At 43.4% G+C, this 12,714-nt stretch overlaps 1 protein-coding gene across 3 annotated transcripts in view; it reads left to right on the top strand.

Annotated features, from left to right (window-relative positions):
* Positions 1 to 12,714, top strand: part of PDZD2 (PDZ domain containing 2) — a 138,348-nt gene that overhangs the window by 71,404 nt on the left and 54,230 nt on the right. For 2 of the 3 annotated variants that reach the window (XM_071579876.1, XM_071579875.1), the window contains exons 3-4: positions 10,237 to 10,379; positions 11,231 to 11,363. The exons of the other annotated variant lie outside the window; for it this stretch is intronic. In XM_071579876.1, the coding sequence (XP_071435977.1) occupies positions 10,237 to 10,379; positions 11,231 to 11,363 (276 nt within the window). The remainder of the gene's footprint in view (positions 1 to 10,236; positions 10,380 to 11,230; positions 11,364 to 12,714) is intronic. 3 annotated transcript variants of the gene reach the window in all.

Below are 12,714 nucleotides of genomic sequence, written 5' to 3'. Positions count from 1 at the left end.
TTTTGAGGCATCCACATGTCATTTCAGTGCCATTTGCTTTCAGGGTACCTCTCCCACAATCGTGGGGTTGTTCTCTCGTTTTCTCCCTATGTGCTGCTCAGCAATGCTTGGTTGTGAAACGACAAGCGAGATGAGTACTGTTTGTCAAGTGAGCCTGCCAGAAGATTCCTGTGTTACTGGTTTGTGTGCATGTGCCAGTCCCCTTCTTCAGGCTTGCTGTCATCTCTCAGATCTTTCTCTGTCTCTCCTGTGCATTTGGCATTGGTATCACTGTGTATAAACAAATCTGCCAGGCTGTTTGCTGGTGTGTAACCTTCAGTAAATATTGTACCTGTCAATTAGCAGGCAACATTTAATGTTTACAGGTGGTTAAGTTATGCTGAAATATTTTTAGAATGAACCTAAATGCCCTTTAAAAATGTGGAGATTCAAAGCAGCAAAGCTGTATCTGCCTGGCAGGAAGCTCTCTAAGGTCTGGAAACCAGACCTGACCTTGGAAAGGACTCAGGCTTGGCAGCACTGATGGTCGGGGGCAGTGATTTAAGATCAGGCAGTCTCTGAGCTGGAGTAATGATCTGTCACATCCTGGGAAGACTGGGGAGCTTAAACATAGAAAGGAAAGTTTACTTTTATTCTGTGGCCTGAGACAGGGTGTAGTTTTGCTGGCTGATAATTGTACAGGGATAGATGGAAGAGGAATATGGGAAGGGACTGCTGGAGTCAGCTTAAAAATGATAAATAAAAGGTAACAGTGAGGTATCCTCACAATAGATGGGTCCTGTGGTATCACTGTGTTTACTGGTAGGATAGAATACCTCCGTTCTGTTCTCAGTTTGTCATGGTGTTTTTGGAAGATCTGTGGATTGTTTCTGTAGCTGTTCAGCCCCTAAGAAGTGCCCAAAGGTGGCCAGATACAGCTGGCATGGGCAGGGATCAGAAGTAGGACTGAGGGGTTTGGAAGGACCAGAGTTAGGAGTGTAAGGGGTGGGACTCTGGTTGTCAAAGGAGATGTGAACTGATCCAGGTCTGACCGGCATGATGAGAGGCTTTCATTGTGAAACCAGAAGATTGGCTGAAGATGAGAAGTACCAGAGCCGACAGGCCCCCTTTGCTTCCTCCAGCCACAGCAGGATGCTCTGAAAGCCCTTAAAACGCCAACTGTTAAAAGCGAAAAAGAAGACACCCACAGAATGCCCTTGAATCTTCTTGCTTCTTTATAAGCATCCAAATTATGAAGGGCTTGAAATCTAGATCCAAATTCATCAGTGACTGGTGGAAACTGTGTAAAGGAGATTGGGCAAAGTAAAAGTACTTTAATAGTGAAGGGAGGCAGATGAGAGGGGCTGAGGCTCTGCATTTGGGTATTTCTCCTTTGGCAGAAATGCATGATAGGTGGGAAGTTCAGGGTATGCACCAGGTGTCCTGGCTGGTGGTAGCACTGTGGTGTGGGGCTGTGGTGGGATGCCTTTCCAAGATGGAAACAAGTCAGCATCTGGCGGCACCACAAGCTGAAGTCTGTGTACCATCTATTAACAAAAAAGGGAGGGGGGGAAGGCAAGGGAATATGAATGCCCTGCCTCCCAGAGGTTTTTGAGGATGTCTCTGTTAGAGCAGTGCTTCAAGGTCTTGGCCCCCTGTTTTTAACCGCATCACTCTGCAGGGTGTCACAGCCACCAGAGCAGTGCTCATATAGCCAGCTTTGCTTATATAGCCCAACTGAGCCCACTTTGCATAGACCACAACCCTCTCCAGACTCATGAGTGTGTACACAGATGTGTGTGTGTGTGTGTGTGTGTGTGTGTAGAAGTCCACCCAGGTCTTTGCCAGTCAGCACTTCTTTTGCATTCCTCCAAATGCATGGCACTTGCTCTCTTCTCATCAGCAACTCTCTTCATTCCTCGAGCCCATTATTGCTTCCTTATTGAGATGGCTTGTCTCGTGATGGGATAAATGCTTTTGAATTGCATTTTACTTTGCAGTTAGGAAGGGCTGACAGCCTCTCTGTAGCTGTACTTCTCAATTAGTGTTGGTAAATGCCAGCCTTACCTTGCGTTTTGGTTAATGGAAAACGTTCCTTATCTTTCCAAGCAGAAGAGGAAGGCTAATAGTACATTAAAGGAATCAAAATATGAGGCTTGAATTAATATAATGGCTTTAAGCATTTTACCATTTTGTTAAACTTGATGGGGAAAAAGAAATTCTCATCCTTTTTGCTATACCAAAACGAAAACCTTGCTTACAGCAAGGTACTCTCGTGAAGCTACTGAATCTGAGTTTCTTTACATCACTGTTTTTTGGCAACCTAAGCAATAATTACTGTTTCATCGGGGCTTTTATTGGACTGTTAGATGATGCATGTTTTAGACATAAATAACACTGTTTTTAGGTGTTAATATAGATGCTTTTAGTCATGTAAAGGCCTTTCTCAGAATCTGATTCTGTTCTTAACATCTTTTTATCTGTTGTGTTTTCTTCCAACTTTCATTAATATGAATCCTGGGGCTATCTACTGTCTTGAAGTTTTAATGTGCACTGTGATAAGGATGTCTTTCCTCTTTGTTGCCTGTTTTGGGTTATAAACTCTCTTAGGGACAGGGGCTGTCTTTTAATTGTAGCTGTACAGCACTGACAAAACCTGGCCTTGCTTTTGCTTGGGGTTTTAGGAAGTGCTTTGATGTAACTAGCAGTGAAATTACAGTTAATATTTTTTGCTGCCAGTTATGTTCCACCTTGTCATAAAACAACTATCATCACAACTTTCTGGGGTTAAGTCACTTGCTGCCAATTTTTTTCAACTGACTTAAGGTTCTGCCTGCCTTTGCTGTGATGTAAGTGATAGCTGTGCTGCGGTAGCTGTAGATTTTAATTTTGAGTAGTAACCTGTCCTTTTATCCTCTTTTCATACTGAATTTTCCAAGGATGCAATGGAGGGTTGGATGTAGAGATAGCCTGGTAATGGATAAGTTGTAAAGTGTTAGTTTTAATGTGTCACCTTGAAGCATGGTTGTCACTCTTGGAAATGAGCTATCCCCAAAGGCAGGAAAGCTATGTACGAGGTTGTCTTGAGGGAGGTCTCAGCCCTACCCAGCTATCACAAACCATAGGTGAGAGCACCAGTATAAAAGCATTTCCCACCTACACAGAAACTGGGTCAGATTTTTTTATTTTGTGTGTCACGTGAAAGATACAGCAAACCCACAACGGGAATGCAAATGACTAGCTTTAGCTGAAAAGTAAGTTCACACCATTTTATGTTTTAATCATTAAGTGTGAATGTTTGAAACCAAATGGACGTACCTAAAAATAGATTTTGCTGTTTGCTTAGGTGCTGTAGTGTTTCAGGCATTAGTTGGAATTGTAAAGCTACATACACTTTATTTTTGAGGCAGAGTGCTGAAAGCACTGAGCAAACCCAAAAGACTTCTGTTGCTGACAGATGTAATACCAGTGCCCACAAGTGACACCTCTAGCTGGCATTGGAGCATGGTGACCTACTCTAGGCTGGGCTTTAATCTATGCAGGCTTCAAAGGTGTTTCTGAGAAACTTCAAAGTAACCAACCAGCCGTTCCCAACAGCCCAGCAAGAGAATGAGAATGGATAAGGTACTCAAGGGAGTGCTTAAGCTTCCCAGGGGCAATAGCCAGAGTGAAACCCTCCAGGTTCAGAGACAGCTGAGGAACCATTCAGCTGGTCTCGCAATAAAGATTCATTTGAAGGCAGGAGTGAAGCAGCTCAGAGAGGTGCAATCCAGATGGTGATGGCTCAGGATGACAAATGACACCAGCAGATTTTTGTAGGGGGTTATGGTTCAGGTGCTTGGATTGGCTGGTAAAATGTTTAAAGCCCTTGCCAAGGAAATGATGTCAACAAGCTGTCTGTCTGGGGAGATGGATCCCTGGGGGTCAGTCTGCTTTAAGTTACGGAATTTTCATCCACTCTGTTGTGATGGCTGTTTTGTGTATTTTAATTATGTGTTTGTGTTTGGGGAAGGGTAGGTTGTTGTTTTTGACTGTTCCCCAGGCTTCATTCACTCGGACACTTCCCTTTTCATGGGGAAAGCACTCACATTTCAGTGAAAGCATGCCAAGTAGCTGGCGGCTGTTTGTCCAAACAAGGGAACTTGTGAGATCAGGAGTGGATACTTGAAAGCAATCACAGTTGTGTTTGTGCTCCTGGCTCCTACTTAGTTAGAGGACATGGAAAGTTCATATTGTTAGTGATGTATAATTTGTATTATGGGCTGCTTGGCTTTGGGGGTTTTCCCCCTATTTTAAGTGGTGCAGGAGACACCCACTGTATGGCTTGCATCATTCCGAGGTAGAATCCAAAGGCTTCAGTGGTTCAGTGCTGAGAAACTTTTGTAAGCAGTAGGGATTGACAAAAACCCTGCCTTGGAATAATTTACAGATAAAGTAGTTTAGATTCCCTCTCTCCCCATCCCCCTTTTTATTTATCTTGGAGTTGTTTAGCTTGCTTGTGCAACAATGAAAACAAAAGCCAGGGTAGTAGATGAAAGATGGAGTCCTGCTATCAGATCAGCCTTAAAAATAACCTGGCTAAGTTCAGACAAAAATATACTCATTATCCACTAATGAAATAATTGCTCTGTTAAGAATCTGGAAAAATCAGATTTTGGCATGATTTTCTAGAGCTGAGTAATTGACATTAATATCTGTGATGTGAAGAGTGATGGCTTCTGACTGTATCTTAAGGCTGATGCGCTCAAGCTGCTCACCTGGTATGTGAGTGCACAAATTAATTCCCCAGCTACAAATCTGTCTCTCCCACCTGCCTGCTGGGGAGTAGGGATAGTGGGAGGAGGCATGGTGTGGCCTAAGGTGGAGTAGGCATCTGGGAGTAGTGCTTTTAATTTATCTCACATCGGTGAAGGATGCTGGGCAGTGGTATGTGCTGGTATGGGCGTCCCAGTGTCCTCCCTGTTAATAGAGAGAAGGATACTGGTTGGAATGTTGTGTGTTTCTGTTCGGGTGATTTTGTGCTGGTTTTCAGCTGTGTGTGATCAGCACATTGGGTGCCAGTGGCTATGAAGCCTATTGAAGTAATTTTTTATAACTTAGAACTTTCTCTTAAGTGTCACGTTTCCAAAGCAGGTTTGTGACTTGTGAGTAAGATCTCACTGTTTGCTTCTGCTGCTCCTAATGAGAAACCCTGTGAAGTTTGTAAGTGGGAACGGGTCCCTGCAGACAGACAGTAAAAATCCATGGTGAAATGTGGAGGGAGGAAGACATCCTGCGGGCTGCATTCGGGTCCATTGCAGTCAGTCACTGTGTGAGTACAGACCTTGTATGGTTATTGCTATTCTGATCAGGGCTTATCTCTGTTTTTATTTTAAAATTGTTACATGTTTACATCAGCTTCGTCTGAATTGCTGCTGTGACAGAAAGTGCTTTTTCATAGACAACTATTTTACATTTTCCATTTTACAGGCTGGCTTTTTAACTACTTACCGCGTTCCTGTTTTCCATTTGTTTACACTTTGCTCCTGCCAAGCTTGTCTTTAATAAAAGATTTCAAAGCAATTTTTTTCTTCCATATATATAGATTTGCATCTTCTTGAACAGAGCACAGTCAAAATCAGTCAAATGCCTTTAAACTCCCCTGCAATTAGCTAGTGAAGGAGAAGGGTGGGGGGAGAAGAGCTCCAGCGTCTTTTATTTATTTATGTATTTATTTTCCTCAACAATTTGGAGCAAAAACGTTCCTTTTTGTTTTATTAATGATGTGCTTATGAAATAGAGCATTTGATGGTATGCACCCGGAGCAGGCAGAAGGCAAGCTTCCCCACATCGCGCTGGCAGCGCGCTCACATTCTGATCTGTAACACGCTACTTTGTTCCAGATGTAGGCTCCCTCTGAGCAGAGGCTGCCTGATGTACAATGGCTTGACAGTGGAGAGAAATGGCCTGCAGGGACCCACTGGAAGCTGCCAGCTGTATTCTCTATTCTCACTTGCGGTCTGTTGCATAAGATGACCCTTTGTTTTTGGTTTTTTTGGTTCCCCCACTCCCCTTGCAATAAGTCCAAGTAGAATGTTCATACTGTCTTTAAAAAATATTTTAATTGTTTGTAACTTGGGCACTTTGAAGTTGATCAGCTTCAAGTTGAAAAATCTCCTCCAAAGGGCTGTCAGCTTGAAAGAGCCAAGTTGGGAGGAAAGTTGAGTCACCTAAGAGTGATGTAATTGCAGAGAACAAAAATTAGCCATTAGCCCAGCTGCAGCCTGACTTGACCATTTGCGTTGCTGCTTGCTGTGTGAGGGAAGTCAAAAAATGCAAGTCTGGAAGGGGTTTCAAGGGATGACCCAATCTGATCTCCTCCTCTGAGACCGACTTTGACAAATATTGCTTTGTCATGTCCATGAAATCCTTCACTGGGAGGAATCCACAGTCCCTCCATGTAGGCAGGTCTGCTGCTGCTCTAGAATTACAAGCAAAGTTTGTGGTGTGGATCTGAGCAGAATTAATGTTTGTTCCCATGAGGTGGGCAACAAGTTTCTAGAGGGTTTTTTTGGCTTCTTATTCCTTTGACACTCATAGCAAACATGAGTGTCTTTCTGAGTGTCCATCTTGGCCAAGTCTCTAGTGAATTGTGTGAAATTCTCTGGATTATCATATAGAAGTATTCATTCCATGTGATGTAGTGAGCTCTTTCTCAAGTGCTGCTGCTGCTGCTGTGTTTCTGACCTGCTTTAGGTTAGAGGAAAATAGTTTAGTCTCCTTAAAAGTTGTCAGGGCTGGATATTGCCTGTTCCCTGGCTGCAGCAGTTGCTGGTAGTGCCTCACTCTCTCTCCTTGGTATGTCTGGAGTTTGAGATACCTGGCTGGACTGGCATCAGCACATCTGTGCTTTGTGCATAGAGCGTTTTTGCACCGAGAGCTGTGGATGCACATGTGCAGATTTATTGTGTCACTGGTGAACAAAGCTGGAGGGGGGGCTGTTATTCTGAGTCATTTATAAATGAAGCTGTAAGAGTTATTCTGAGAGGACAGGAAAATTCAGATGTTAAGAGAAATACGGAACTGACAGCATGCAAGCAGCAACCAGAATCATGCAGCTGATCAAAGGAGACTGGTCAGCAGTTAAACTTATCCTCTGGGCAGGGATTATGCATGCTCCAAGGGCAGTGACATCATACCTGCAAACTGCCAAATCTAACTGCACTTGGCGTTTCCTTTGGGTATTGTGAGTCTCTGGAGTGGAGTGAGCGCACCAGAGTCCTAGCTTTCATTTAAAGACTAAGTGAGCTTGTAGTCTTTTTGTTTATAAAGAAAAGTTTGAAAATATGATACTTTAAAAAGATTTCAAAATGTAACACATGGATCACTACTTTTTTTTCATTTTCTTCTACTTTAAAACATTTAAGCTTTGTGTTCTTGAACCTGAGAGTCTCAAGTAACTTAACAAAGCTCGTTTTAAGCATAATTTAAGTGCATTTACAAATCCTTGGAATTGGCACAGAGCTTTGCTATTAAGGATTTCTTGTGATGGACTCACATACAAGATACACAATTAAAGCAGCAGCATTTTTAGCCAGCTGTGAAGTATCTCATGCTGCTCTGTGGAGCTTCATGGGGAGTGGAAGGGAGTTCTGCTGGACAACCCCTTTCTTCAGAGGCCCCAGGCAAAGGCAGGCAGTCTGCTCTTTAATACTTAGCTTTCAGAGTCTTAGAGTGATGTCCCTCAGAGATACAGGTGTATTGGTGGGGGGCGTTTGCTTTACAGCACGTGGTTAAATGAAGAGCTCTGAATGTTTTATGAGGAAAAGGGAAAGAACTGTGAGGGTTTCTGATTTCCAGTTGACTCTTGAGTTGTTTATTCTCAGTGAAATGCCTACAGCTGACCAGCGAGGACTCAAGGGACAGCCTTTTCTTTCACAGGAGCAGGAGGCAATGGTATTTGAAAATGAGTGAAAGAAATATAAGCTTGGGTATGTGCCAGATATTTTCGTTGTCTTTATTGTGGATGTGTTCTTCTGTCTGTGTTTGGGCTGAGTACTGCTATACTTTGCAAGTGGTTTTGATTTTAGTGAGCAGTCAAGGCGAGTAAGGTGGTGTTTGCATGAAGAACAGCAGTCTTGCCATTTGCTGTTATGAAGTGCTATATAAATGAGTAGTGGATCAGTTAAGAGTAAATTTGGGATTTTTTTTAAATTTTTTTGGGGGGGGTGGGTAATGGAATGTGTGATAGTGAAGAGTGCTGAGGAATGCAAGCTAGGCACTGCACATTGTGGGCCTTGGTGTAACTCACATTCTAAAAAGCTTTTGCAAATCATTAAAGGCAATTTTATGACTGCATTGTTAAACTTTATTGGAAGGTCTGCTTCCAAACTGTGTTTAGCAGTGGGACATTCAAAGTGGCATCTTGTGAGGAGAATAGATGGTCATTGTTTCAACCTGGGCTTGCCTGAGGGAGGCAGAGAGATTGTGTTTCTCTGTTATGTAGTCTTAATTATGGGTGCAAGGTACTTCATAGCAATAAAATCTCTCTGGAGCATTTTCATGCTGTATCTCAGTTCTGTTTTTAAAGTCGATAAATATAGTTGACTCTTGCCCCTACATTTAACACAGTGTCTCATGTATCACTCTAATTTATTTTAAAGTATCCTCTGTCCTGACACGTCCTGTTATTCAGCAAGAGACTGGGCTTTTATCAAGGCATTGAAAATCCCAGTTAAACCTTGTTGGGATATTGCCCATGTCCAAGGCTTTCAAGTTAACAAATTACCCACAGGTGTATATGTTTTCACGCTCAAACTTTTGGGTAACCTCTTAAGAAACCTGGTTTGTTTTTTTCTGTTTCTCCTATGTATGGTCTAATGGCTGTGATACAGTAATATGGTAGTAATTAATATTAGTATTCATGGTAACATTGCCATTAATAATGTTAGTATTGATGATTAATAATTATTTTTGTTACTGTTTGCTTTATTCCTATTTCTGAAAAGCTCATGTTGAATTTAGAAGTTTCAGCGATCAGGAAAAAAAACCAAACAAACCCCCACATTTTCTTCACTTAATAAAGGCTCTGATAAAAAACATTGGCCTAAAATCTGCAGGTTGCTGCCACAACCCTTGGGTTTGCTGATATATTTAGCAGTTCTTCTCAGAAAGAAGCAGCAATTTGTGCATGCTCTTCACAGTTTGCCATGAAATTTTAATCATCTTTGCTACTTGGGTGTTTGCATACTGCGAGAACGTTACTTGTGTGTATAACACACCCAGTCAGAAATAGCTGACCTGGTGCTTGGTGACTACAACACATGGCTTAAAAACTGCTTCCAAATTGTACATTTTGCTGTCTTGCAAGCTTGGAAACTTTCAAGGGTTTTTCATAATTCCGTAATCCTGGTTCTTGCCCTCTCTGAGAGAGTCTTTGCAATCACCTTATGTGTCTTGCTTACTTGAATTTCCCTTTGCTTTTTCGCTCTGCTGGTATCTGTCATGCTTGTGTTTCCTTGTGCGCACTCCTGCCAGTAGACTTGCGGGAACTAGTTTTTGTTTTGCATTTTGTATTGCTCTGGAGTTTGTAAACCGCCTTTTGGATACATATTTATAATAATTAAAAATAACCCAAATCAATAAAGGTGTTCTGAGCATTGTTTATTACCTTGGTTATACTGAAAATTATTCTCTGTAGTGGGTAAATTTATTATTTACAGTCTGTACAACAGCTGGCCACTAAGAAATACTTGTTTGGCAGCTGATAATTTGAAGCTGGTGTTTTCTTTCCTGTGTCTCAAATCCTGCAAACCCCTCTGGAGAGGGAAACGCTGCTGTGTGATGCCAGTCGGGTCCCTGCTGCAACAGCAGCTGCGTTACCTGATGTTCAAGGTCCCCCTTGAACTACGTCTTGCTCCTCTGCAGCCCTGCACAGCTCATCCTTGAGTTTTGGCGAAGGGGTTTAGGCTGCTGGTTGCTTCAAAAAGGATCAGGGCATTGAAAGCAGCACCTCTACATGGCTCAGACAAGCTGCAAACATCTCAGCAAGGAAACCTCTGTGAGTTGACCTTGCTCTGTGCTGCCTCCTCCTTTCTGCCTTCTTCGCTTGAACCACAGCTAACATCAGAAAGCTCAGCAAAAACACCTGTATAGCTTGAGCTATACAGGTGTGTGGTAATGGGCAGCAAGGTGCTAAATAGCTCCCTCCTGTACCCTCCCAGCCCTCTCCTGGTTTCCAAATCCAAATTCAAGGACTCTCTACACATTTTCTCTCAGCGAGAAGGTTGCCGCATATGGAAGATGCACATCCTGAAGGGAACGGATGGACTGGGAATCCAGATAACGGGAGGCAGAGGGTCGAAGCGGTCCCCTCACAGCATCATTGTCACCCACGTGGAGGAAGGCGGCTCTGCACACAGGTGAGGTGACAGTGGTGCCTTCATGGGATTAGGTGTGATGGAGTATGCATGGACTATCCATGTTAGCTGGGTTAATGAGACAAGTGTGGGGGTTTTGCTCTCCCATTGTGTGAGGGTGAGAATGTGGTATTTTTAGCATTAAAAAAATCATTATTGTGTTTAACTGAGCACTGAATCTTCTTCTAGCATGTTTAGTCTAACTTGTAGACAGATCACACAGTTCCTTGGTGATGGAGCAAAAACCAAGGAGCTTGATGGCTTGTAGGACTTTTTACCCAAGTCCATCTTTGGAAGATGGGCCTTTCATATGGGATTGGCAGTGCGTGAGCATGGTTTGTGCATCCCAGGGTCAAAATAACCCCCAAATTAAAAAAAAAAATTAAGTCAGTGACCACCCCCCCGCCCAAATCCCCTGATCATCCTGGTGAGGAAAAAAACCCCAAATCACCCCAAAGTAACCCCAGAAATCAAATCAGTGAAACACACCACCCCCAAGCCCCCTGGTTGTCTGACTTGGGGGGGGGGGGGGGGGGGGCACTCACTTCCAGCCCTGGCCATGTTCCGTGATGGAGTGGAGATGGAGCTGCTGCTACCTGACCCGACTCCCAAGGTCCCTGAGAAGACTTGGGGGATCTCAGCCCTGTAAAGAGGGTGAGAGATGGCTCTGGTCATAACAGTGATTTTCTGGGGGCACCCTTATGAGCCCCCATTTTTGGAAAAAAACACTGCACTGATCAATGCGAGCTTAACATCAACGATATCACATGCCTCCACATCCCACCATGTGCCATTGGAGCTGGCATTGGGGGAGGACCACCCTGCAGCTTCATGTTCCCACTCTGTTTCTGCAGGGATGGCAGGATAATGGCTGGTGATGAGCTCCTCATGATCAACGGGCAATCGCTGGTGGGGCTGTCCCATCAGGAGGCCGTGGTTCTCCTTCGCTCAGCCGCTGGCCTGGTGCAGCTGGTGGTCTCCAGCAAGGTACAGACCTCTCCTGGGTGGTCTCACAAATATACATCCACAAATGTTTGCACAAGTGCTGCATGAAAAGAGCGTATTTTTCATAGGGAATCACAGGTGCACATTTGTTCCACTGAGTTTAATGTAGAGAAAGGAGAAATACATCGGTAGCTGCCATAAATCTGTGGCAGATCAGCACAGTATAGACCAACTTAATGATTTGCTTGTATTGTCACTGTCATTCAGTGTGCAAATGAGTCTATGTTTATTCATGCAGACATTACCTAAGTTTTGGCCAAAACCATTTTCTTAAAATATATGCTAAGTAAACTGGCTGTTCTCAGCCTCTTTTGCTTCCTGCCTGCATAGGCTCTCTACCTCTCATCTCTGTTCTATCTGTGTGCCTGAGGTCTCTTGATGATGATCTTCTGGCTTGGGTTCCTTATTTTGTCCTTGTTAATAGCATGGAGTGGAGCTCTTAATAGATAAAGAAGCATGAAATTTCAGGGAAGTGGGAGTGGAACTCATTTATCAGTAAGCTCTTCATTCTGCTTTGATCGCAGAAGAGGTTGAGGGGATATTAAATGGTATTTTGTTCTTTGTTTAAGAAAATTCTGCCAACCCTTGTTTGCTCTTCTCCATGGATCACATCCCCCTGTCCCCAGCTTGGGTTGCTGCAGGTGTTTTGGTGGGTGGCTGATTGGCTCCCAGAAGTGCCCAGGGGTCTCAAATTAAGAACCTGCCTGCACGGTGGGTTCATCATGGCCTTTGAGGCAGTGGCAGGAACATCTTGATCCTAACAGAGCACTCATATACCTGCATTTCCAGGATGTCAGCAAGCCACTGTGTCAGTATTTTTAAATTTTTCCTTAGCTTCACCTTTAGGTTTCCCAGTCATCCCAATGCAGATTTCTTTGACTTTAATGTCTTAAGGCTTTGTGGGTTGCTTTATGCTCATACTTTTCTAGAAGAATCTCTATTCCACCATATTCAAAGTGAAGAGTTTCAGTTAGACAGTGAAGTTCACTGAAGACCTTCTGTAGGGTCACATGCTGGTATTAACCCCATGCGTGTTTATTTTGGAAACAACACACTTTGATGTGAAGTAGCTACATTTTGTGTTTTCTTTAAGACAAGTGGACTCTGCCAAAACACAAGGCACTAGACTGCATATATTTTTCCTCAACATTAAGAGCTTGTTCATGTGGTGACCTCATCAGGAATAAGGTTATGGCATAAAACTTCATGTTTCTGCTCAGGCTGTGAATCTGTTTGGCCTGTGCTTTGTGCACTTGCGCAGTTTTTGTGACCCTGAAAGAAGGACTTGGAAAGGCAAGCAGTGGGGAATCCAGCCTGTGCCATGTTTCAGACA

The sequence above is a fragment of the Pithys albifrons genome, chromosome Z (genome assembly GCF_047495875.1).
Source record: "Pithys albifrons albifrons isolate INPA30051 chromosome Z, PitAlb_v1, whole genome shotgun sequence".
NCBI lineage: Eukaryota > Metazoa > Chordata > Aves > Passeriformes > Thamnophilidae > Pithys > Pithys albifrons.
The sequence above is the reverse complement of the archived record's forward strand: the minus strand, read 5'-3'. Positions and strand labels throughout refer to the sequence as shown.